The sequence below is a fragment of the Syngnathus floridae genome, chromosome 10, assembly GCF_059516105.1.
Source record: "Syngnathus floridae isolate MCC-2025c chromosome 10, RoL_Sflo_1.0, whole genome shotgun sequence".
NCBI classification, from domain to species: Eukaryota; Metazoa; Chordata; class Actinopteri; order Syngnathiformes; family Syngnathidae; genus Syngnathus; species Syngnathus floridae.
In genome coordinates this window covers 13,621,070-13,647,532 of record NC_142422.1, presented here as the reverse complement: position 1 = coordinate 13,647,532, position 26,463 = coordinate 13,621,070, and the positions used below count along the sequence as shown (strand labels likewise).

At 44.3% G+C, this 26,463-nt stretch overlaps 2 protein-coding genes across 6 annotated transcripts; one reads left to right on the top strand and one right to left on the bottom strand.

Annotated features, from left to right (window-relative positions):
* The first annotated feature begins 1,059 nt into the window (after nt 1-1,059).
* LOC148392615 (uncharacterized) lies at nt 1,060-25,739 on the top strand. 5 transcript variants are annotated; one of them, XR_015860817.1, is made up of 13 exons: nt 1,061-1,412; nt 3,704-3,771; nt 3,941-3,961; nt 4,046-4,315; nt 5,115-5,235; nt 5,336-5,511; nt 5,592-5,734; nt 6,084-6,231; nt 6,307-6,488; nt 6,864-6,956; nt 7,034-7,541; nt 7,644-7,983; nt 24,575-25,739. XR_015860817.1 is itself a non-coding variant. In XM_088386913.1 (12 exons), the coding sequence occupies exons 2-12, from the start codon at nt 3,726-3,728 to the stop codon at nt 7,651-7,653; spliced, it is 1,722 nt and encodes a 573-aa protein (XP_088243039.1). In that variant the 5' UTR covers nt 1,060-1,412; nt 3,704-3,725; the 3' UTR covers nt 7,654-8,637. The 5 variants fall into 5 exon arrangements, 3 of the variants coding, with proteins under 3 accessions (XP_088243039.1, XP_088243038.1, XP_088243037.1); XR_015860818.1 differs by lacking the exon at nt 24,575-25,739 and adding an exon at nt 8,688-13,752; XM_088386913.1 differs by lacking the exon at nt 24,575-25,739 and having other exon boundaries at nt 1,060-1,412; nt 7,640-8,637.
* Nucleotides 8,725-18,518, bottom strand: LOC148392616 (zinc-binding protein A33). Its single transcript, XM_088386915.1, is given in 5 exon segments — nt 8,725-9,438; nt 9,873-9,984; nt 10,124-10,357; nt 10,489-10,551; nt 18,486-18,518. Coding segments are annotated over 5 exon segments (981 nt in total). The 5' UTR covers nt 18,504-18,518; the 3' UTR covers nt 8,725-8,884.
* Nucleotides 25,740-26,463: the final 724 nt, after the last annotated feature.

Here is a 26,463-nt window from a genome sequence, read left to right as displayed (position 1 = left end):
GAGAATCAGGTGGCAGGCGTGCGTGTCAAAATTGACAAAACTAAGTATTGACGACCAACAGACAGTTAGGAGGGTGTTGGTTCGATTTCACCTCCCTGTGGAGTTTGCATGTTCTCCCCGTGCCCGCGTGGGTTTTCTCCGGCCACTCCAATTTCCTCCCACATCCCAAAAACATGCTTGGTAGGCCGATTGCGCACTCCAAATTACCCCTCGGTGCGAGTGTGGATGGTTGTTCATCTCTGTATGCCCTGCGATTGGCTGGTATCCCCCGCCTACTGCCCGATGACCCCCGTGGGGACAAGCTGTATAGAAAATGGATGGATGAAAGAATGTTTATGAATTTTTTTTTACTCTAAAACTTTCACTAAAGTATTTTTAAAAAAATACAAAAAACATTTAAAAGTACAGTATGCTGTGTTTAAAAATACAATAAAATACAATGATGGTTCGTGAAAGTCTTATGGATATTGTAACAATATATTTTCTCTACATCGCGGATTTTCACCTATCACCGGTGGTCTTGGAACCAAATATTCGCGATAAACCAGGGATTACAGCGTATTTACTCTTATTTATTTTCTTTATTTTCTTATTTATTTAAATAAAAATGTTTATGAAAATCAGTTTGACATCAAAACTTTTATTAAAGTTTTTAAAAATACAAAAAGCATTTAGAAATACAATATACAGTGTTTAAAAATACAATAAAGGTTCATAAAAGTCTTTTATGGATATATTTTATGTAATATTGTATATTTTCTCTACATCGCGGGTTTTCACCTATCGCGGGTGGTCTTGGAACCAATCATTACTGTAATACCTTTATTTTGTTGACGTACAACCTGTACTATGCAGCATATGTACATCAAGACGTTTTCTTTCTGTTTTATTAGCTCACCAACAATGAGCTCTGCAAACTTCCCACTGAGATTTGACAAATGACGCTTCTATCGCATCCAAATAGAAACATTTTTTTACCAAATGGAACCAAGCCCATTGGTGAGACTCTTTCTGGACCATCGACCAAGTTCGGCTGGCGTGTCGTGGACCGAGTGCCGAGGGAGGCGCTGTGTGAAGTCGTTTCGTGGATGTGCGTGCGCGCGTGTTTGCTGTTTCACGACGGGAGCCGAGCGCCTCCGAATGCTTCCGAGTGCTTCCGAAGGACCGACGCTCGACCAACACATTTTTGAACCTCTTCCAAGTGTGGAGCCCGAGTCGCCGAGTGCAGCAGCGAAAGCAAAGCAGCAAGCAGCCAAGCATCTCTCGAGGAGGTAGGGACGGAGGACGAGAAGAGAGAGAGCGAGCGAGGCGGGACCCCACGCAGGAAACATTCACGCACATCTACACCACCGAGTGACGATCGGACGGACGGACACTTTTTCCAACCTCGCCGGGGGGATCATCGGAAGCAGGTAGGCACCCCTCGGGGCCTCGCTCGTGTCGCTCGTCTATGCTCCGGTTTGGTCGAGTTGTCCGCATGTAGTACGTGACGGGTTAAATTCTGCAGCTTTTTCACGCCTCATGCGGCACGCATCTGCTGTCTCGGGCCCTGTGGGGAACCGTTTGGACTTTAAAGCCATGTCACACTGAATTTGCTTGATCATGGATCCTGAAGTGGTTGTTTCTTTCTTTCTTTTTCTTTTTTTTTTAATTGGCTGAGTGCTTACTGGCTGCAGATACGTTCTTCACTTGCCAGCCTCCGGGGAAATGAAATCCTAAAAAATCGATTTAGTGATTTTCATCACAATCATGGTCACTCTATTAGGCACACTTGGACAGTGATAATGAGTTCGTCAAAGACAATTTCCATTGGCAGATATGTACACATTTGTGTTGTGATGCATGTTTTGGGCTGTCCTGTTTGACATTTTTAAATGAACAATATTTTTTGTCTTTATGTTCCTAATATTTTTTATTTGCCCCCCCCCTTTTTTTAAAGCTTACACATAAAACACATTTTTCTACATAAGTGGCAACCTTTGTGAATATTTTTTTATTCTTTTAAAATTATTTTGCCTGTTTTGCCATATATTAATTTGTTTGATATATATATATATAACCATTTAATTTTTCACTTTAAAATAATATTTTTTAAATACGCTGACCTGTCTTCTTAACGCTATCAGTTTTGCTTGATATAATGGTTTTCATATTTTTTATTTATTAATCATTGAGTATAATTATCTAATTATTCATCCTAAAATAACAAATATTCTCCTACAATAAAATTGGCTATTGTTTTTGTCATATTTAACTATTCTTTTGGCTCGCTGAGCAACATCCCCACTGCAATTCACAGCCAAGCAGCCTCAACACTAAAGCAGTCTGCACTTTGGGGCAGCGCTACAACGTGATTCCTTTTGAGCCAAACGTGCCTGCAAAGGCAGCCTTGACAGTGCAAAGCCTAATAAAGAGACAGGTGAGAGCCCTGTCATGACAGTAGTAAGAACGCATAACGCGACTTCACTTGAAGGGACACCTGTACTCTGTATGTGTGTGTGTGTGTGTGTGTGTGTGTGTGTGTGCGCGCGCGCGCGCGTGCGTGTGTGTGTGTGCTTTTCTCCAGTGAACTGTTGAAAGGCTTAACAGCAACCATTAGCTGAGAGGAGGCTCGGCTCCTTCTCAGCTTCTCCCCCGCCCCCGCCCCCCGCCACCACTGCAAAAAGTCAGCCTGCAACAGCACTCCACTATGTCCATCATCATCATGTGATTGTCAAAACCTTCATGCCAATTACCGCCTAGAAAAAAATCTTCCATGTTTGAGTGCAACAGTAGTGTAGTAGGCCTTACAAGTGTTCATTGAAAACGAAAAATTTTATTATGAAAACAAATAGCATGATGCATTTTGAACATCTGTAAAATGTGCCAATAGGAAAATAAATGGAATTGAGTGTAACTGTTTTGTTGTTTGTTGCTGAAAAGTCAAATGCAACTAAACGGTTCTGGCAGAGATTCCGTGCCATGCCACTAGAGGAAGCCCACACTTTGAGACTCGGTGACAGACGATTCACACAGCAGCAGACACATTTGTCAGCCCCGCATGCTTTGTCAATAACGCCATGTGTTAAGCCAGCCGTCTTCTTCCCCCTCCTCCTCCTCCCCGTCGATGATTTGAGAGAATGTGACAGGCGCAAGGAGCCTGTCTCATCCTTTAGTTCATCACTTACGCAGCCGGCCTGTTTGCTGGACTCGTTGGACCACAAGTGAACATTTAAGCTGGTTTCCTTTCCTCACGTTTGGATTCATTCACTCATTCCCTACTATGACCAAATAGAAGACTAATCAGTCAAATCCCAAAACAGTTTGCCAATCCTCCTTGGGCACATTGTTAATAACTATCACATCATTCCTACAGTGAGTCAGTGAGCCGATGAAGCCTTACCACAGCGAATCTACATTTAAAGTCGACTAATCGCTCATGGTGTCAGGCTGGCGGTGGCGAATGCAAACAGCTCATAGCTCCGCTAGCATCAACTATTCTGATTGTCTTCTGTGTCCTTCTGCCTCCCGCGTGGCCACCATCCATCGTTTTTGCTGCAAATAATCATGAGATGTGCCGCCGCCCTGTATTTTGCATGCCGAGAAATGTTCCTGACATTTTGGTGGCCTTTCGATCAACAACTCATCTCACAATGATGCAGTGCACTGCCAATCTTTGCTGATTAGCACAATTAGCTTTGTAAAGGCAAATGTTTTGTCTCAGCAGGCGCCGCGAAAGAGCCAGGATGACAACAACCCGTGTGGTTATGCTCACCTTTCTGCTTGCCGCAGGTAGAGAAGCGACAATTTGCGTTATCTCAATTTACAAATCGAGCGGGTCAAGAGTCACATTCCTCATGAGGGCCAAACCGATTTCGTCTTTTTGTGGCCGATGTCGATTTTAATGTTTAAGATTCGAATGATTTATGTTGCTGATCTTATCTTTTCCTTGTATTTGCAGCTTTGTCAGTGTCTGGCAAAGGTGAGTAAACAATAAATGACTGCCGTCTTTCTGAACTGTTTCGCGAAGATGACCTACCCCACACCCCACCCCCACCCCCGCCAGTCACTGAGGAATCTAGGACGCTGTTCCTGGGCGAGGACTTCCACATCCTGCTGCATGCACCTGGGCTGGATGTGACGTTTCGCTCGACCTCGCGCTCACCCGAAGTGGTCCTGATGCGTGGTGGCCGGGCGGCGGGCAATCGGGCCAAGATAAACCTCCACCTCAGCCACCTGGTGGTCAATTCGCTGGTTGAGGGAGACGAGGGTGTCTACACGGTGAAGAACCTTGAAGACCCCGAGGACGTCCGACGCATCAGGCTCTTTATTCGGGGTACGCAATGCGTGTGACAAACAACCAACAATACATTTTGAGGTCATTGAAAAGAAAACGTTGATGAAGATTTTGTGCTCCCCAAAAAACAGAAAGTGATTCAAAACGATGGTGACTTGTCAAACTAAGGTCCAGTATCGTATCATGCCACTCACAATTTCTCCGTCATTACAAACTGAAGGTCCAGGTGCATGAACAATTTGTTCATGGGCAAAACCCTAAAAAAAGAGAGCGAGTGTGCGTAACGGAAGCAGATGTGTGTGAACCCAAGCGTGTGTGGAAGGCGAGCGCGATGATGCAATGGCGCGATGGCCATGGCGCGCAACGGCGCACCTTGCCAGCTGATGACGCCGTTGCATGTTCGCTGTTATCTTTGCAGTGCTGCCGGCAGCCTGTCATTATGCTGCTCTTTAAGCATCGGTCCGCCCCCCTCCCTTCCCTTCCTGCCCGCGTATCCCTGCTGCGTTGCTGATTTTACTCCTTCCGAGTCTTATCCCCATATTTGTGGATTACTGCTCCCCCTTCTTGACAATCTGTTTCAGACTTTCTTCTCGCACAGATGCGCTTTCCTAATTCTAATTTAAGCGACTTGCCTTGCACAGTGAATTTTCTATTTGTGTCTTTGACCATTGATCCCGTGGCGTAAACGTGCTGCGGCTGATGCCCTCGCACTCGGGCGAGGTGAGCCGCAGTCGCCAAAGCGGCGTGCTGTACGGATAGCTGGAAAAGCGAATGAAGTACAGCAACCGAGTACGTGTACTTGCTTACCTCCCACCACTGTTGTCTCTCTCGCCTGCAGATTGCTACAACGAGCAGATGTTGAAATATGGTGAAAACTACCGGATTCCGCTGCTGGAGGTGACGCCGCCCATCACTCTGGAGCACAGGACCAGCGAGGTGGAGGCCAACCTGACTTCCAGGTAGGTCTATCTGCACGTGCCTTGCCCTCCCTCAAAGGACGCTTCACCAGGTGTGCCACCGCAATCGCTTCAAGTGAAGGCAACCTTCCCCCCCCCCCAGACCAGCCCAGGTGCTGCTGACCAATACAGGAATGACCCGGGAAGGCTACCAAGGTCGCATCGAGGTCAGCGACCACAGCGTGCTACTGAAATCGGTGACGGGGGCCGATGACGGCAGCTACACAGTCAGGGACGCTCAGGGCAGCGTTCGGGTCAAAATCTGCCTCCAAGTCATTGGTGAGAGACGAAAAGGCTCGATACTCCTTGATGCCGATCTGTTACCGGCCCTCGCTGATGTACCGCGTGTACTTCCTCAGAGCACCAGCACTTTGTCAACCTGCATCACGGCGAACGACTGAAGATCAACCTGATGCTTAACAGCTCTGCCGTGCAACTCTACTACAGTGCCGACACAGACCACCAAATGCGCCTTCTCATGGACCGAGGAAACTTCACTAATGTAAGCACCGCGTTGTTTATTTGTTTTAAACACAGTGGTGCATCCACTTGGGAGTCATCCCGTTTTTTGGGTCTTCAATTATGAGCAAAAAGATCCAAGTTTTGGGCTTTCCATTAGCTAAAATGTTCAACAGAGATGGCGGCAGCAGATTTTCCAAGCAGCAGCAATTTGAAAAATTCAAGCTCTTGAATACAACTCCCAGTTGAAGTTTACTGTCAAACTAACACTTTAGTGTGATCTTTTTAACATTTAAAAATAACTTATTATTTATAAATTATTTTGATGTATGTTTTATTGGGGCATCCCTCCCACCATCCCTCCCTCCACCCACCTCCCCACCCAATGAAAGGCCCAATCCAAGCTGGGCTTTGAGGGTCGCCTCTCCCTGGAGAACTCTGTGGTCTTTCTGGATAAAGTCAAGCGCTCCGACGAAGGCCTCTTCAAAGTCACCGACGCGCTGGGGTACCCTGTGTCCAGCGTCCACATGGAGCTCAAACGTAAGCGTAAACAAACATCTCGGAGGAGTCAATTCGAGGTCACCTACATGCGTTATGTCCTGCTCCTCTTGGCAGCCTACAAGCTGGAGTCCATCTACGTGGCCATCATCGCCTTGCTGAGCCTTCTGGTCTTCCTCCTTCTGGCCTGCCTGCTATCTTGCCTGATCAAAGTCCAAAAGAGGTCCAAGAGGTCTGCCGCCTTGGAGAAGATCGCCCAGAACGCTGGCAAGGAGGACGAGGGCGAGGCCTTCAGACAGGTTGGAAGCGGCGACACAGATGTCAGCCTGACCTTCTAAAAGGCAGAGAAACAAGCTTTGGATTTGCTGCCGCTGCTTCTGCTGCTGCTTAAGTCAAGTGAAAAAAATGAAGACATTTGGGTTATGTTTTTATTTTTTATTTTTCTGTTTTACAAGCAACCACAAACAAATTGGAGAAAGTTGGTTGAAATTACCCCAAGCAGTGGCTCGGTCCCTCTTTGATGCAAATTGGGTTAGTTTTGACGCAATTCTTTTTCGAGTTCAGATAAACAAGTAGATATGTTCCGCTCCAAAAAAAACCTACCTGACGTACACCATGTCTTTTTCTTCACACAACAAAATAATAAAAAACGAGTTTCTTTTGTGTGCCGCCAGGTGGTTAAGAACATCACTAAGCTGAGCGAGGAGTCCAAACATTCGCAGGCTGACAACACGGAGAAATCTCAGAGCACCGAGGTGGACATTAAAGTAAGACGCGACACTGCTCCATTTATGGATCATAGGAAAGTCTTCCCGGTGCAACGACTGACCCGATGCTTGTGCAGGGCTTGGAGGTTTCTTCTAAGGAGGTCGGCATCGGCAACCTGGACACCAGCGACTCGGGTGTCGGCTTCAACACCGCCCTGCCGCTGGACACTGACACGGACGCCCCTGAGCAAGTCCCCGACTCAGATGCCGTGAGCATCTCTGTCGCCCCGGATACCAAATCAAGCGCTTCGCCGCCACCAGTCATGGAGGTAAGGTCCGGTCCGGTGGCCGAAACCGAGCCGAGTGCCCCGGCAGTCGCGGAAGCGAAACCCGAAGGCGTCGAGGCCCCCCTCGATTGCCCTCATGTGCCCAAAGCGGTCGACGTCAAGCCTGGCCCGGCTTTGAGCCCGGGACCCGAGAGCTCAAAGCCTGTCGCCGCTATCCCGGAGCCTGAGTCAGCTACCCCGAAAGCCCCGAGTCCGGCTCTGGAACCTCCAAAGGTGCTTTCATCTGCCGCCCGCATGGCCTACGAGCCTCCTTCCTCTGACGACCACATTCCCTTCCTGACAGAGCCTCTCCCCAATGGTATGTCATTGCACAATCAAAGTCCTTTCAATGAAAAAAGAACTTGTCAGACTAATAATAAGTATGGTTTTGCATCTTGCACCTTCAATATTGTCAAGGCAGGCACCCCTGAGCTGGGCCCAGGGCAAGCAAATTTTCTCGGTGGTTCCTCTCTGTAAGCGCTTCCCTCGACAGCCCCCAAACTTGAAGATTCCACCACCGGAGGACTGACTGCTCACATGGAAAAGCCCTACCCTGCCCCGTTCTGCCCCGCCTGGCGCCACGCCCCCACCATCGCTTTTGACAATCAAAGCCCCTCCTCATGGCCGAACATCGCAGATGAAATCCGTATTTTATTTTGTAACACTTTTGTATTTCTTCTTGCAGGTTTTTTGGGGAAGTTCCCTCCACAAAACTGCCAGGCTGCAAATGCAGAGTTTACAAGTAGAAAATCCAACCTTAGGTAATTTCTAACAACAGGTTGCACACCGTTACTAACCCTCCCCAACACACGCATACACACACACACACGCGCACACACACGCACATGCACACGCACACACACATACACGCACGCGCACACACACACACACACACACACACACACACACACACACACACACACACACGCGCACACGCGCACACACACGCACATGCTGACTCCAGCTTTGTAAATATTGCATGGGTACACCGCTTAATCAACCCTCTAATTGAGTTTTGAGTATTCGGAATGGTTATTGTATAATAGTAAATGATAAAGAAGACAAGTCCTTTCAATTCATCCGCAACCTTGAAACAAATAGCTAATGTATATCGCACACCAATATTCACAAATGCATTGAGCTCATTTAAAAGGTAAACCCTGATGAAATGTCAAAATGCTGTTTTGAATTTCTTTCATGTTGTGTTCCTATGTAACTGATGTCAATGAATGCAGCACGGCCGAGAAACACAAGGCAGGCTTTTGTCACCTCCACTCGACACGTGCGCATTCGCGTGCACTTGCTTTGTGTTAAGTGCTTCGATATGCATCTGTGTGACTTTTGCCTTCCACGAGGTTTTGAGCGTCAATGTGTCACAAAAAGTGAACAGTAAAAGTTGTGCTGAGTTGAACATACATAGTTGTGCGATTTTTATTACTGCTGCTTTTGTCTTTCTCTTTTCAAGCGGTTGCTTAAGACGTTCCAAGAATGAACAGGCCATCTTTGCATAGTGCTCCTTATTTTTATTTGGATCTGTCCGACACGCCACTAATCCCAGCTGGCGCTGGGCGTCTGTAACCTTGACAACACTTGATGCCGAGGCAATCCAAGCTTACAAAGCTCAATCCTTAACGATATCGTTTGGTCATCATCAGCCCCCGGTCATAGCGAGGGGCTAAAGATGCTAATGGGAGCTGTGTTCCTGCTGTCGTCGTCATCGCACGGGTTGTAGAAGGGGTACAAAGGAAGCAGAAGCCTTCCCGTGGAGAAAGTGTATACTGGTGTCATGTTGTTGGCGTAGAAAGAAAGCTCTTCCTTCTCGCAGTCGAGAAAGACACCCACGCGAGTTGGGAGAAGCGCCACGTTGACCCTGACAGGCGTGGGATCGGTGCAAGCCAAGAGGTCTCCATTCTTCAGGGCCAAAGTCCAAAGACCGGCGGAGGTGCCCGTGGCCGCCATCTCCCCTTGGGGGGGGTCGGCCTATGCCACGCCCAGCCTCCATGCTGTCTTGCGGCCCACTTCCACCTCCCAGTAGTGCCGACCCGCACTGAAGCCCTCGCGACCCAGCACGCAGTAGTAGTGCCGGAAGCGTTTGGGCTCCTCCCGCCTATATCCCGGCGTGTCTCCGGCGGCATTGAAGCCCACTGAAGTGCAAGACGGCGACACGGACAGCAGAGGGTGGGCTGTCTCTGGGTCCTGCGTCACTGCTGTGATATCTACAAACAAGCACAGCCGACTTCAATTTGGTGGACAACGTAGCACAAATGTTGTTGTTTTCCGATGTTGGCATCAGAGCAAGGCTTTGTTGGATGTCAGGACTCTCACTCGTGACTCATCGGCCATTTTGAATTGGCTGTGATTGAAGTGGCCTGTGACCGCTCCCACAACTGCGTGGTCCATTTAGCGTAACTGGCCTCGGCGCGGCGATACTCGCTGGATACTTGCTGGCCACTATGTCGATATTTTTTGTTATTGACTGTATGTTAATGATTTGACCATTTATGTTAAAAGCTTTATTAACCTCACAGATGAATTAAGGATGGAGTGGAACCAATGAATTAACATCACTTTATCCATTCATCTACTTTCTAAAGAAGTTAGTCAGCGAGGTTCCCTGTTAGACATTCTTACGTGGTACTTACGTACGTACTTGGGTAGAGACAGCTTCTCATGCGCTATTTGGACGAGGCAGGGAAGGATGGAAAGCTTGCGGAAGGCAAGATTCAGGAGTCGACTTACTTTTTAATCAGATCTTGTATGTCCTGCGGTCAAACAAAGAAAGAGAAAAAATAATTGACCGCCACCGCCTTAAAGTGACAACATTGATTTGGCAAATGTCAACCCAGTCAATAGTTAAAATCAAACGCTTGGCCACTCAGAAATCCGAGCTAAATTTCTCACCTTGAGCATCTCGGGGCTGCCTTCTTCAGCTAATTTGGCGTTGAGCACGGCCATGGCTCGCTCCAGGTCCTTACGTTCTTGGGAGATGGCCTTCTCCCTCTTCCTCAGTCTCTTTAGCGCTCTTCCCCGCTCGCGCTTTAGTCGATCCAAGTCCTTCCGCTCCTCCTCATCCAGTAAGCGATGGAGGTTCCCGAACTCGGCTCGGATCTCTCGTTCCAGGCTATCAAACTGGCTCTGAAACACCGGCCGAGCACAATTCACTACACTAATTAGTTCCACTGAAAGAATTGCGTTCACTTTTGCTGGTTATGTTAAATTTTAGATGAAGAAAAATTGATATTGGCTGAGTAAGAAGAAGACTTTACCTCCAGTTGTAGCGAGTCTGTGTAAGTCTCGCTCTCTGCCTCCCTGCACTTGTGCACTTTGTCCTGCAACACAAATAATCACTGTCCGACAATATAGCTCCTCTGTTAGGGTTTTTCAGATTATCCTTATCGTATGATTATGTTGGAATGCAACCGGTAATAAATAACCTAGCTTGTCCCATCCTACACAAGGTCGTAAAACACCCCCTGATATGTTTTGACTAGAGGACAAGGGCTTCCTATTCAGCCTACTCTTACCCCCACTCTGTTTCTCTTAATAAATAGGCCCTTGCAGGAGGGAGAGTATAGACTTCATTCCTTCAACGGGTGAGCTCTCCACCTGCAGGTGTCTAAAAGGACTTACTTGTCTCCCGTGTGGTTCTTGCAAAATAAGTTGGAGTGAGCGAATCTCTAACATTTTGGTGCCGAAACCCGGGATCCCTCATACCCGCTATCTGTCTGACGAAGAAGGACGTGCTGCATTGTCGACAAGCCAGCGTCCATTAGGAGGACCTGGGGAAGAAAGTCCTGGGAAGAGAATTCTTCGCTGGGCCAGCATCTTAGGTCTGCCTTCGTCTGACAGAGGTGGATTGACGGGACCCGGCAGTGCAACAAACCAGGGGACAAGTAAGTTAAAGGCCTGAAGCTATGAGATACGGCTTTGGTTGGTCCGAGCTATGAGATACGGCTTTGGTTTGTCCGAGCTATGAGATACGGCTTTAGTTTGTCCGAGCTATGAGATACGGCTTTGGTTTGTCCGAGCTATGAGATACGGCTTCGGTTTGTCCGAGCTATGATAGGCCTAAAAAAGCGCTGGAGTTTGTGTGATTGAGTGTGTGACTGGTAGGATAAATTGACTAAAAAGCAGTTCTAGCATTGATCCACGGCATTAATACAGGCTAGTAATTTGTTGAAAGGTCAATTTAAACCTACATTGAGGATCCTCAAAGAAAGAAAGAAATAATAATAATAAGAATATTTTTGAGGAAAAGAAATTGTAAAACCTAAAACTACTAAAATTAATATGAGAAATAAAAACGCTAAATCTCTACCTCTTGACGGAGATGAGAAGTACATGGCGAGTAGATTTCTTAATTGTATGCAATGTATGCCGAAGTGGAAGATAAAGTATGGAGTAGAAGGGAAGTTGAAAGTTGAAGTGTGGAAGATAGTGGTTGATGTTTTGGAGGAGAGTGTGGATAGGAAAACAAAGGGACTGAAAAAGAAAAAAAAAGAAAAGAGAGAGACTTGAATTGTGCTAGAATGTGGTTGAAAGCTTCACAAGAGAGAAGAGAACAAATCCAAAAGACAAAAGATAGAAAGATGAAAAGTGATGAGTCTGCGACTATGTTTGTCAGGCCAGAAGACAATGAGGCCACAGTGTGCAGGCGCACTGTTCCAGCCGAAGCTGAAGGCGCACCTCAAGCAGAGGAGCAAGAGGGGCCTTCCGCTCGTACACAAAACTTGTATCCAAACTTAACAGACCTGCACCCTCCCTTATATAACAGCAAAAAAAGTCAGGGTCACATTATTAGAAGTCCTGTCCATCCAAGAAGTATGACAATGCTGTTTATATGCCCAATGATAAATGACTAGAGATCAAATTGTGTGTGTACACTAAAGTTAAAATATGCAAATCAAGTGATAAAGAAATACAACTTGCTTCTAGAAGATAAATAAAAAAAATTAGAATGTGCTGTCCTCGTGTGCATGGGAGGGACCAGCTCATGATCGACCACAGGAAATGGCCAGCCTGTGACGAATCATTGGTGCTGGGACCTACCTTTCGCACGCGAGAGCTGTGCATGTGTGTGCGTATGTGTTAAAATGATGAAGAGTGGCTAAACTTTTAGTATAAAGAAATTTGCTAGACTGTTGTCTATTCAATTTACACCGCAGAACAGAAACAATTTTGACAGATAAAAATAAGAGGAAAAGAGAGAAATCTGTTTGCGAGCAGAAACTAATCCACACTAGTGCATGTTAGTGTTGAGCCCTCATGAGAAATTCGAAGTAAACAAAACAACAGAACGTGCTTTCAGGAATTGGAAGACGCTAAATTGTGAATTTAATATTTTGCAACGATACATTTAATAGGAATAATTGATTGGTTGTGTTATAAGATTGTACAAAATTTTAAATGTAAACTAAATCTGAGAGATTGAGCTCTTCAAATTTAAAAACAAAGAAAAAAAATTCTGATTACCGTAATTGCCGGACTATAAGCCGCACCGGATTATAAGCCGCACCAGCTAAAAATCAGGGATAATTCAGTTTTTTTCTTACATAAGCCGCACCGGACTATAAGCCGCACTTGCACACGAGTTTTTTACAAAGAAAGACAGTACATAGAAAGCCTTTTTAACGTTTTAATAACATACTTGAACATGTCTTTCTAAACATTGCCTGTGACGCAGCAGTAGTACCGCAGCAACGCGGAAGTGTGCACGCGAGTTATTAGCAAAGAAAGACTGGACACAGAAAGTTTTTTTTAAAGCTTTAATAACATACCTTAACATTTCTTTCCAAACACTGCCTGCGACGCGGCAGTAATACCACAACAACACGGAATTAACACAGCAAAGTCACTGAGACGCGGCGGTAATGGCGGCGGTTACACAGCAGCAACACGGTAGCACAGCACGAACAGGGCTGGTTAAAAAAAACATACCAGTAAAAGTACAAAAAGAGCCGTCTTCATCTTCCTCCTGTGCACTGAAACCAAGTCTTCCTCCTTAGTGTCCGATTGGAATGGCGTTAGATATCCTTCGCCTCACACTTTCTCAGTCTCTTTCGTCGTCGGTTTTATGCATTTCTTCGAGTGTGAAGAGGTTCTGTTCATGCTAATCTTATTCATGCACGAAGTGCTACATTATATTAAACTAGCGAGCGACACGTATAGCTTAAAAGCGGCATCATATTCATTTATTTTATCCCCCATAATGACGGTTTATGTATAAAAGCTTCCTGTCTTTGTGTTAACGTGGGTGTGTGCGTGATGCGCGAGACGATCACGTCTTCTTCGGCGCATTATCTCTTCTTCGTCTGTCTCACTCTTGCTTCCTGCTAGAGCGCCCCCTGGAGAGAGGAGGCCGTAAAAATCCATAAGTACGCTCCAGAGTAGACACAAGATAATGTCATCAACATCGACTGCCTTTGGCTTAAAAGCTGCATCATATGCATTTATTTTGTCCCCCATGATGACGGTTTGTGTATAAAGGCTTCCTTTCAGTAATGTCCGTCTTGATCGCGTGATGCGCGAAATGTAAACAAAAACTAGCGCGTCTTCTTCGGCGCATTATCTCTTCTTCGCCTGTCTCGTTCTTGCTTCTTGCTAGAGCGCCTCCTGGAGGCCGGAGGCCGTAAAAATCCATAAGTACGCCGCGCCGCCGTTTAAGGTTCAAAGTAACCTTCTGAATAAAATGCATTAAAAGTTCACATTCATTACAACCTGTTTTTGGTGAGCAAAATGTCAGAAGAATTGAATTTAAATGCTGATTGATTGGGTTTTAATACAATGCAGATTACTTCACTGGTTTCTTTTATATCAAACAAGTTATTATCAAACAACTTGTTTGATTTTAAAGAAACCAGTGAAGTGATTAAAAAAAGGAAAAACAAGATGAACTTAGTACAATTACAATGCAGATTGTCCAAACAGCGCCACTGCTTTGTGTAATCTCTGAGTGATATGGCAGAGTAAGAGAAAGGGTTTAGAGCACAGGTGTCAAACTCAAGGCCCGGGGGCCAGATACGGCCCACCACATCATTCTATGTGGCCCGCGAAGACAAATTGTGCATCAAATTCGTGTGTCATTACTAGAATTGCAAATTGTCTTCACTTTTAATAATAGCTTTTTTTAGAAATATTTGACCAGTTTTTACTCGTCTGATTTGAAAACGAGTTATTTGTCAGTTTGTTTTGTAGCTTTTAGTAGAGTAGAGTAAAAGTGATCAAGTCATCACAAAAATCACGAAAAAAATCTTATATAAGCCGCACCTGACTATAAGCCGCAGGGTCCAACATTTTGGAAAAAAGTCGCGGCTTATAGTCCGGCAATTACGGTAATTTGCCAGTAGTTTTTTTTAGTTAAGTTTTTTTTGAATTGGTGGATTGTTCTACCAGGAACTTTGAGTTGAAAATGATATATGAATGTTGTGTGGTGAGCTTGGATGAATTGGGACCAATGTGATAGGAAGACTCCTTTTTGGAGACTGTGTGAGATGCATATGATGAGCATTGATGAATGATTGCCTGAATGAAAGGTTGAATGGTTGAAGTCGTTGGCGACTACTATGGAAAATTAGTAGAGCGACTTTGATGAAAGAGTGATTTTGAGCAGGTTGAATGTTAGAAAGAAACACGTAGCTTTTGGATTGATAATTAACTAGAGAAAAAACTGGAGAACCAGTAACACATGTAGAAGATGTGTGAACTGAGAAATTGAGAAGCGCTTTGGAAAGAAAGTTAAATTAAATGATGATGGAATCGTATGTAGTAAAGAACACATTCTCCCAGAAAGTTTGTCAAGGTGTGAGGCATGGGCGTTGCCAAGCCTCAGAAGGAGGGAGTGAGTAGGACAGATAGTGGAAGATAGTAATAATACAACACTTTATGACAATTAATTTTCGAATACATTTGGTGTTATACTGTGGTAATTTTTTTGTTTTGGTATCATGCAATGTATATCTCACTAGTAAGCATAAGTGTGACTGAGTCATGTTTTGGGTCAGGTTCATGAGGGATTGTTTGGGCCTTGGTCCATGAACGTAGACTAATTGGCACGAGACACATCTGGTTTCCATTAACAACTGACAAGATATGCACCGTGTAGAGTTGGGGAGGCTGACTGTGGGGTCATAGATCGTCCAGCAGCCCCGTGTGCGCCCACCCAAGTGAGGAAAGGAGTGCTTTCTCGCAAATAATGAGGAGATACGTATTGGGAGTAATCTGTTGGTCCTTTCTTTAAGACCCTTTAAATGGTTTTCTGGTGTAGATAGGTTAGCAACATGAGAGATTTAGAGGTTCAAAAGAAAGACAGTTAAAAGTAAACATTTTTGATTTGGACAATTGCAGGCTAACAGGAACATGAGAACGATAAGAACTACGAAGTGGGATTCAATTTGATTGGGGAGATTGAGAATTTACAGCACCATATTCTAAGTCACATTTTTGAGCAAGCATGACACGGGTAATAACATGTGAGAGGTCAAGACATAGATCAGGGCTAGATGTGGAACGCAGACCTCAATGAGTTAATTTTCAATAATGATACTGAAGACAACATACTGTCCCATTAAATTGGAACTATGGATAAAATGTAGCTCAAAAATAGGATGAGTTGCAGGATTTACAATACAAAAACGAGACCGCTGTTATTAGGAGAATTTGAAGTTTGGTAAACAAATGTTACCAGCAAATTGATGGCAGCAGTCTTACTAGTTTGATGTCCCAGCCTGTCATTCTCAGTGTCAGGGTCCCTGAAACCCAATCCGAGACTTCGCCTGCAGCCGTGAACAACTACAAAATGGTGCCTGGCTCTGAAGCACCTTTGACCTTTGGCGAAAGACAAGAAAAGACTGCTGTTGTGCTTAGAGGGGGACAAGTACACTCCGGAGGAAATACAACATCCTCGGGGACGGAAACGACAGTGAAAAGCGGAGGAACTCACAATGATGAAAATTGACTCATTTGAACAATGGATGTTGGAAATGATATACTTTTTATCATTGGATTCTATGTAACTACTTTTGTGTGCAAGATTCTCCGCAGTATGTGAGCATCTGGCCTCGTGAAAATGACTTGGGGGCATATGGCAGTCATTAGCCGCGCTATACAATAAGCCCCACAGTTAGCTAGACATGTGCAGATCATGTGATTGTCATGGGACGGCTGAAGCAGACAAAGGTCTTACTTAAGTCATGAGTACGGCACAGCAATGTATTCCCAGAGGCACTAAAGACTACATCTTTGTTGAGCTAATGGTCATGAGACGTCCATACTGCCCCGTCCATAAGAGTACCCCCTGTGTCCTGTGGTAATGGGATATAGCTATGGAATGCTTTTCTGTCTGGAAACCTACTCGACCATGCCCCTTTGTTTCTCTCTCAATAAAAGGCACGGCAGAACTCACAGCAGCGCGCGCGGGGTCTCAGTCACACTTGCTGTGTGTCTGGACTGCGCCCTTCTGCGCAGAAGAAAACGCCAAGCCAAAAAGACCTACCGTCTCTGAGATTGATTTCTGTTAAATGTTGTCAACCCAACAATGGACTCATTCAAGAGTGATGGATGGGGTCACTCTGAAGCAACAACAAAAGAACACCAACTTGAGAGGGTGAAGTCCGGCAAAAAGATATGGACTTGGAGTGTCCGACGACCAAATCGCACTCCTTGCTACGGCGTTACCAAATTTGGTGGAGCTTGGTTCAAAGTGAAAGGGAGGTTCATTGTGCACTGAGTTTGACAGAACTGGGGAGATTTGATAAAAAAAAAATAAAAAAAAATTGAAAAATACGTAGGGCTACAGAGAAAAGCATTATAATCAGAGATTGAACGGATTTGGATAAAACAAATAGGCTAAAACGGTAGGAAACAAGAGCAAGATCTGAGATTTTGGCTCGTCAAGCCTAAGAAGTAGAGGTCGAGTTATATAAATTTTAGAACAGGACATTTGGACTAAAGTGGAGGTTGGATGGTCAGAAAGTTAGGTATGTTCAATTTTTGACATTCACACAATCATGCATAGGAGTCGCACAAGGCGACAGTTAACAAGACAATGACTGCAATAGGGGCCACCTACGACTGCACCGACATGAAAAAATAGAAGCGAGAGAGCAGAGTATGGGATTATATGCTAAATCGTCTGCTATACAGTTACCAATAGGAGATTCTATCAAAAGAAGCTACATGAGAGATGGATTAGAAGCCCTTTGTCTGTGTGTTCTGTGTTCGTGCATACTCTCTGTAAAGTTGTGACAGTCTGTTGTCGCTCGTCTGAACTTTGTATGCCGTTTAGTGTACATATGTGTGCGTGCAAATGTGTGTGTGAGTGTGTGCACACCCTGTGTGGGTGCGGGCGTGTGAGGAGAAAGAAGGCATGGATAAGACAATCTCTTTTAAAATAGGAGGCAATAAATGGGAAAGCCCCTGTCATAAGTAGTCTTTGGTTAGAGGGAATCATTAGGAAGTGTTCAAACTCTTCCCGCAAACACTCCTATTTGCCAGTTAAATGGGCACTACAATTGACTACGAGAGTTGCAAACAACAGATGAAGAGCAGTCCTTGGCAGACTATATGATCAGGACGCTCAAACTGTGTCAAAGACAAATTTACTGCCGCTTGATCTTTCCTCCTCACAGGTCGACAACCCCATCAATCCATTGAGAGAAAAAAAAAAAAGCCATTGCTTTCAGAGAATGTAGTCAAGCGAAATTGTATATACATCAACACGCCAAGATCTGGGAAAAAAGCTTGTAAAAACCAAAATATCTTTAAATTTGAGAGGCGACGATGATCTGTCCGAAATTGATGCAATTGGAGTCCCTAGAGGAGTTCCTGATTAATAAGAATTAAATGACCAAATTGCAGCGGGATGGGAGTCCTCCATTTGCTGCTGGTGAACGATGAACAAGAACGTAGACAGGATAAATTACATCCATTACAACATGCAGAAATTGGGCAAACGGACACAAGCGGGGCTCGAAGCAGTGCATGAACCGCTAGCCATGCCTTCCCTAATGTCGATCCAGAACCACAATGCTCATGATATAGTGTTGTCTGAGAAAGGAGGGGTCTGCGCAATGTTCGGAAAACAATGCTGCACCTTCATCCAGAACGACACCGCCCCTGATGGGAGCCTGACGGAGGCGATTGCAGGCCTGCGATCCCTCAAAATGAGGATGAAAGAGCACTACAAGTGGATGACTGCTTTTGGGAAGAATAACGTCCTTGTGTCCTCAATTTTACCATCAGTTGCAGTGTTTGCTGCTATGCTCACCTTGTATGGATGTTGCATACCATGTCTTCGTGCTCTGTTCAATCGTCTCGTCACTACGGTAATATCGCCCATGGAGGATGAGATTGCTCAGATATACCTAATGTCTGAGCGACAACATGATGATGTTGATGGCAAAATTCCTGCATCTGTGTTACCAGACTTTTCCCAGATCCGTGGGATTCTGAATGATGACATCGCAACGTTTATCCTTTGGTGTAAACATATTTGTCCTCATGAATGTGATCCGACGACTGAGAGTCGAGAAAAGGGGTTGGTTACGGTGATGTGTGGATTTGAGCAAATATGTGTTAAACAGGTGGGACATGTTAGAATAATTAGTTTTGTAGAAGCGCTGGCCGGCCTGAACCAGAGGTCTCATACCTTCACTCAAGGCCAACATATCTGCCAGGCTTTAGGGAGTTCTTATACTCCCTTCCTTGTCTTATCTGTGAGAGGCCCTCACTAGTTATGAACAGAACACCTTTGTTCTTTGTCTAGCTAAAGAGAAGTTCTTTCTCTATTATACCTTGTAGTTTCTATTTATGAATTGTTGTTGATCGGGACAGTTTTTAAGTTATCCCATATTTACTCAATGTTTGGTTAAGTAGACTTCATGCAAGTTATCTCACATCTACTTAACGTTTGTTGGAGTGTATGCACGAGAGGTATCTGATGATTTAGTCATCATTATTATTGTGTGAAACGTAGCAAGAAAGTCTAGAGCATTGTTTTACAGGGACACGGCATCCAGTTGGATATCAACACCAAGCTGTCACAATCAGTGTTGCCGACCCATCCCGCTCTGGACTTGCAGACGGAGGAAACTGGATGGGAGCTTTGGACATCATCACAGTGTGCCAGGATGAGAGAGCCGTTTTCAAGGTGTAGGGGCTCTACTACCAACATGGCTGCACCATCGGACGGGACCTACTTCGTCCAGAAGTTCAGAAGCACTGCCTCACCTGCATCCTATGAGTGCACGTGCCTGTTCAGAACGGATCGTGGTTTTGTGGTCACAAGAGTTGTCCGATGCTGCCTGCCAACTGGACACGAGTGTGTGCGCCAGTGTGAGTGACAGACCACACCTACAGACTGGAACATCATCAGCTGACAAAAACGCGAGCACATATTCTTGGACGTGACAGATGTGATAATGATAATGAAACGTGGATTGCATAGATCAGGGGTGTTGTTAGGGTTTTCCAGGTTATCTTTATCATAGGATTATGTTGGAATGCAACAGGTAATAAATACCTTACCTTGTCCTCCTTATCACAAGGTCGTAAAACATCCCCTGACATGTTTAGACTAGAGGACAAGGGCTTTAGCCAGTTTACCCAAACCCCCACTCTGTTTCTCTTAATAAATATCCCATCGCAGGAACGAGGGTTCAGACTTCATTCTGGAGCGAGTGAACTCTCCACCTGCAGGTGTCCAAAAAGGACTTACTTGTCTCCCGTGTGGTTCTTGCAAGTAATAAGTAAGGAGTAAGTTGGAGTGAGCAAATCTCTAACATTTTGGTGCCGAAACCCGGGATCCCTCATACCCGCTATCTGGCTGACGAAGGAGGACGTGCTGCATTGTCGACAAGCCAGTGTCCATTAGGAGGACCTGGAGAAGAAAGTCCTGGGAAGAGAATTCTTCGCTGGGCCAGCATCTTAGGTCTGCCTTCGTCTGACAGAGGTGGATTGACGGGACCCGGCAGTGCAACGAACCAAGGGAACAAGTAAGTTAAAGGCCTTAAGTTGTGTGCACGAGAGATACGGCTTTGGTTTGTCCGAGCTATGAGATACGGCTTTGGTTTGTCCGAGCTATGAGATACGGCTTTGGTTTGTCCGAGCTATGAGATACGGCTTTGGTTTGTCCGAGCTATGAGGCCTAAAAAAGCGCTGGCGTTTGTGTGATTGAGTGTGTGACTGGTAGGATAAATTGACTAAAAAGCAGTTCAAGCGTTGATCCACGACAATAAAACAGGCTAGTAATTTGTTGAAAGGTCAATTTAAACCTGCATTGAGGATCCTCAAAGACATAAAAGAAATAAATAAGTAATAATAATAATAATATTTTTGAGAAAAAGAAATTATATAACCTAAAACTACTAGAATTAAGATGGGAAATAAAAACGGTAAATCTCTACCTCTTGACGGAGATGAGAAGTACATGGCGAGTAGATTTCTTAATTGTATGCAATATATGCCGAAGTGGAAGAAAAAGTATGGAGTAGAAGGGAAGTTGAGAGTTGAAGTGTGGAAGATAGTAGTTGATGTTTTAGAAGAGAGTGTGAATAAAAAGAAAAATGGGCTGAAAAAGAAAAGAAAAGAGAGAGAATTGGATTGTGCTAAAATGTGGTTGAAAGCTTCACAAGAAAGAAGAGAACAAATCCAAAAGACAAAAGATAGAAAGTTGAAAAGTGATGAAGCCGCCATTCAATTGAGATTTGAAAAAGAATTCTGGGTACATAGTGGCATCCCATTCAATGATGCAGATGAGAGTGCTTATCAACAACATCTTAAAATTCCGCTCCTCACTGGTTTCCCCCCTGACTTGGGCAGTTGGGTGAGAAAACACTTGGTGGAAGCGGACACTGCTTGGTTTACAAAAAACATGCAGTGGCCCAAGAGACGCTGACAAAGGGATTGAGAAAGGCAGAAGTTTTGATGTATTTCATCTAGATGATGATAATGATCTAGATGAAGATACAACAATCTTCTACCAAAGTTCCCAAAGGGGCAGAGGAAGAGTTAGATACCAACAACGACGCAAGCCACCATTCAAATCAAAACCCCCATCAGATTCAGACAACTGTTGGAACTGTGGGAGACGAGGACACTTTGCATGAGAGTGTCGTTCTGCAAAGCAATATCAATCAAAGGGTGCAGGAAGGGGCAGAGGAAAAGCCAAATTTTTAGCATAACAAGCTTCCTCCTCTTTGACCGCTTATGCTCATACAGAGAAAGAAAGGATAGATGCCCATATGACAGCAAAACATGTCATTGTCAGATTATTAGAATTTTTTTTAGATTATTAGAAGTCTTGTCCATCCAAGAAGTATGACAATGCTGTTTGTATGCCCAAATTACAAATGACTAGAGCTCAATTTGTGTTACACTAAAGTTAAAATATGCAAATCAAGTGGTAAAGAAATGCAACTTGCTTCTAGAAGATAAATAAATAAAATTAGAATGTGCTGTCCTCGTGTGCATGGGAGGGACCAGCTCATGATCGACCACAGGAAATGGCCAGCCTGTGACGAATCATTGTTGCTGAGACCTACCTTCTGCACGCGAGAGCTGTGCATGTGTGTGCGTATGTGTTAAAGTTAAAGTTAAAGTCCCAAATTGATGAAGATTGCCTAAACTTTTAGTATAAAGAAATTTGCTAGACTGTTGTCTATTCAATTTACACCGCAGAACAGAAACAATTTGACGGAAAAAAAAAAAATGAGAGGAAAAGAGAGAAGTCTGTTTGCGAGCAGAACCTAATCCACACTAGTGCATGTTAAGTGTCGAGCCCACATGAGAAATTCGAAGAAAAAAGAACGACAGAACATGCTTTCAGGAATTGGAAGGAGCTAAATTGTGAATTTAAGATTTTGCAATGCTACATTTAATCGGAATAATTGATTGGTTGTGTTATAAGATTATACAAAATTCTACATGCAAGCTAAATCTGAGAGATTGAGTTCTTCAAATTTAAAAAAAAAACAAAGAAAAAATTCAGATTAATTTGCCAGTTGTTTGTTTTAGTTAAGTTTTTTTTGGACTGGTGGATTGTTCTGCCAGGAAACCTGAGTTGAAAATGATATATGAATGTTGTGTGGTGAGCTTGGATGAATTGGGACCAATGTGATAGTATGACTCCTTTTTGGAGACTGTGTGAGATGCATATGATGAGCATTAATGAATGATTGCCTGAATGAGAGGTTGAATGGTTGAAGTCGTTGGCGACTACTATAGAAAATTAGTAGAGCGACTTTGATGAAAGAGTGATTTTGAGCAGGTTGAATGTTAGAAAGAAACACGTAGCTTTTGGATTGATAATTAACTAGAGAAAAAACTGGAGAACCAGTAACACATGTAGAAGATGTGTGAACTGAGAAATTGAGAAGCGTTTTGGAAAGAAAGTCAAATTAAATGATGATGGAATCATATGTAGTACAGAACGCATTGTCCCAAAAAGTTTGTCAAGGTGTGAGGCATGGGCGTTGCCAAGCCTCAAAAGGAGGGAGTGAGTAGGACAGATATTGGAAGATAGTAAGAATACAACACTTTATGACAATTAATTTTCGAATACATTTGGTGTTAAACTGTGGTAAAAAAAATTTTTTTGTTCTGGTGTAGATAGGTTAGCAACACGAGAGATTTAGAGGTTCAAAAGAAAGACAGTTAAAAGAAAACATTTTTGATTTGGACAATTGCAGGCTAACAGGAACATGAGAACGATAAGAACTACGAGGTGGGATCCAATTTCATTGGGGAGATTGAGAATTCACAGCACCATACTCTAAGTCACATTTTTGAGCAAGCATGACAATAACATGTGAGAGGTCAAGACATACAGATCAGGGCTTGATGTGGAAAGCAGACCTCGATGAGTTGATTTTCAATAATGATACTGAAGACAACATACTGTCCGATTAAATTGGAACTATAGATAAAATGTAGCTCAAAAAATAGGATGAGTTGCAGGATTTACAATATAAAAACGAGACCGCTGTAATTTGAAGTTTGGTAAATAAATGTTACCAGCAAATTGATGGCAGCAGCTACATTTGGAGATATTCTTACAAATTTGACGTCCCAGCCTGTCATTCTCAGTGTCAGGGTCCCTGAAACCCAATCCGAGTCTTCGCCTGCAGCCGTGAACAACTACAAAATGGTGCCTGGCTCTGAAGCACCTTTGACCTTTGGCAAAGGACAAGAAAAGACTCCTGTGCTTGGAGGGGGACAAGTACACTCCGGAGGACAGACAACATCCTCGGGGACGAGAAAAGACAGTGAAAAGCGGAAGAACTCACAATGATGAAAATTGACTCATTTGAACAATGGACTCATTCAAGAGTGATGGATGGGGTCGCTCTGAAGCAACAACAAAAGAACACCAACTTGAGAGGGTGACGTGCGGCAAAAAGATGTGGACTTGGAGTGTCCGACAACCAAATCGCACTCCTTGGTACGGCGTTACCAAATTTGGTGAAGCTTGGTTCAAAGTGGAAGGGAGGTTCATTGTGCACTGAGTTTGACAGAACTGAGGAGATTTGATAAATAAATAAATAAATAAAAATTTGAAAAATACGTAGGGCTACAGAGAAAAGCATTATAATCAGAGATTGAACGGATTTGGATAAAACAAATAGGCTAAAACGGTAGGAAACAAGAGCAAGATCTGATATTTTGGCTCATCAAGCTTAAAATGTAGAGGTCGAGTTATATAAATTTTAGAACAGGACATTTGGCAGTCAGGAGGGAGCTAGGTTGCTCAATGTACCTACTCAATACAATAGTAAGGTTTTTTGTACCACAGTGGAGGTTGGATGGTCAGAAAGTTAGGTACGTTCAATTTTTGACATTCACACAATCATGCGTAGGAGTCACAAGGCGACAGTTAACAAGTCGATGACTGCAATAGGGGCCACCTACGACTGCACCGACATGAAAAAGTAGAAGCGAGAGAGCAGAGTATGGGATTATATGCTAAAACGTCTGCTATACAGTTGCCGATAGGAGATTATATCAAAAGAAGCTACATGAGAGATGGATTAGAATCCCTTTGTGTGTGTGTGTGTTCACGCCCTGTGTGGGTACGAGCGTGTGAGGAGAAAGAAGGCATGGGTGAGACAATCTCTTTCAAACCAGGAGGCAATAAATGGGAACGCCCCTGTCATAAATAGTTTTTGGTTAAAGGGAATCATTAGGAAGTGTTCAAACTCTTCCCGCAAACACTCCTATTTGCCAGTTAAATGGGCACTACAATTGACTACGAGAGTTGCAAACAACAGATGAAGAGCAGTCCTTGGCAGATTATATGATCAGGACGCTCAAACTGTGTCAAAGACAAATTTACTGCCGCTTGATCTTTCCTCCTCACAGGTCGACAACCCCATCAATCCAGGAGACTGGGTCTACATCGAGGTCATCAAAAGAAGGAACTGGGCCAGCCACGACAGGAGGGACCATTCCAAGTCTTGCTGACTACACATGTTGCATCCAAGGTTGCAGCACCCACAAATGCATTAACGACGACTGCTCTCCAGGAGGAAACTGGATGGGAGTTTTGGACATCACCGCTGTGTGCCAGGATGAGAGAGCCGTTTTCAAGGTGTAAGGGCTCTACTACCGACATGGCTGCACCATCGGACGGGACCTACTTCATCCAGAAGTTCAGAGGCACTGCCTCACCTGCATCCTATGAGTGCACGTGCCTGTTCAGTACGGATCATGGGTTTGTGGTCACAAGAGTAGTCCGATGCTGCCTGCCAACTGGACACGAGTGTGTGCGCCAGTGTGTAACAGACCTCACCTACAGACTAGAACATCATCAGCTGACGAAAACGCGAGCACATATACAACTTCTTAGACGTGACAGATGTGATAATGATAATGAGATGTGGATTGCGTAGATGCTGTTCTGTTGAGCATGTATTACGGAAACTTGTTGATTTGACCATCAAATATGCTTCGCAAGTAATGGATACGCTGATGTACTGTTTCTTTGTTTTTCTTTTTCTTTTTTTTAATGATAGCATTCTGGTCGCCTGTGGCAACGGGGCCGTGTAAGAATTTTCCTGCTAATAACATCTGGCCAGCAGGTTTTTCGCTTACACAATAAGTTTGATCTGGGGTGTTGAGGTAATGCCTCATCTTCACTGGAAAGTGTTGCTATCATTGTTTGTTGTTTTTTATTTTTCCTATTCTTCTTTCTTCATTATACGTATATATGTTTTTTTTACTTGTCTTTGTTGTTTGGGGTAGCATAATCATATGATAAATCAGGAGGGAGATGTTAGGGTTTTCCAGGTTATCTTTATCATAGGATTATGTTGGAATGCAACAGGTAATAAATACCTTACCTTGTCCTCCTTATCACAAGGTCGTAAAACATCCCCTGACATGTTTAGACTAGAGGACAAGGGCTTTAGCCAGTTTACCCAAACCCCCACTCTGTTTCTCTTAATAAATATCCCATCGCAGGAACGAGGGTTCAGACTTCATTCTGGAGCGAGTGAACTCTCCACCTGCAGGTGTCCAAAAAGGACTTACTTGTCTCCCGTGTGGTTCTTGCAAGTAATAAGTAAGGAGTAAGTTGGAGTGAGCAAATCTCTAACAGGTGTCAAAGTCCAGTCCTCGAGGGCCGCATTCCTACATGTTTTCCAAGTTTCCCTCGTTAAACACACCTGTGCAGGAGCCCGATCATTGAATCAGTTGTGTTTAACGAGGGAAACTTGGAAAACATGGAGGAATGCGACCCTCGAGGACTGGACTTGGACACCCCTGGCATAGAGGCTGTTCTGTTGAGCATGTTTTACAGAAACTTGTTGATTTGACCATCAAAAATGCTTCGCAAGTAATGGATACAATGATGTACTGTTTCTGTGTTTTTCTTTTTCTTTTTTTTATTTAGCCAGAGGGACCGTGTGAGACTTTTCCTGCTAATAACATCTGGCCAGCAGGTTTTTCGCTTGCACAATAAGTTTGATCTGGGGTATTGAGGGAAAACCTCATTTTCACTGCCTCTGTCCAGCCTCAATCCTCTCCTCCATTCATCTCCATTTCAAAGACATGAATGTTCACCTTTCATTGATGCTGCGCCACCATCTCTCCTACGCCTGATGCAGTGTTAGGCAGCATTACACAACTCCTGCAAAATTCTCCCCTATCTATAATTCATGCTGCTAGCTGCTGCCGAGTGACTGTACGGTGTGCTCTGTGCAGCAAATTCGCCATGAGGCAACAGTACAGGGGATGCTGCGATACTGCAG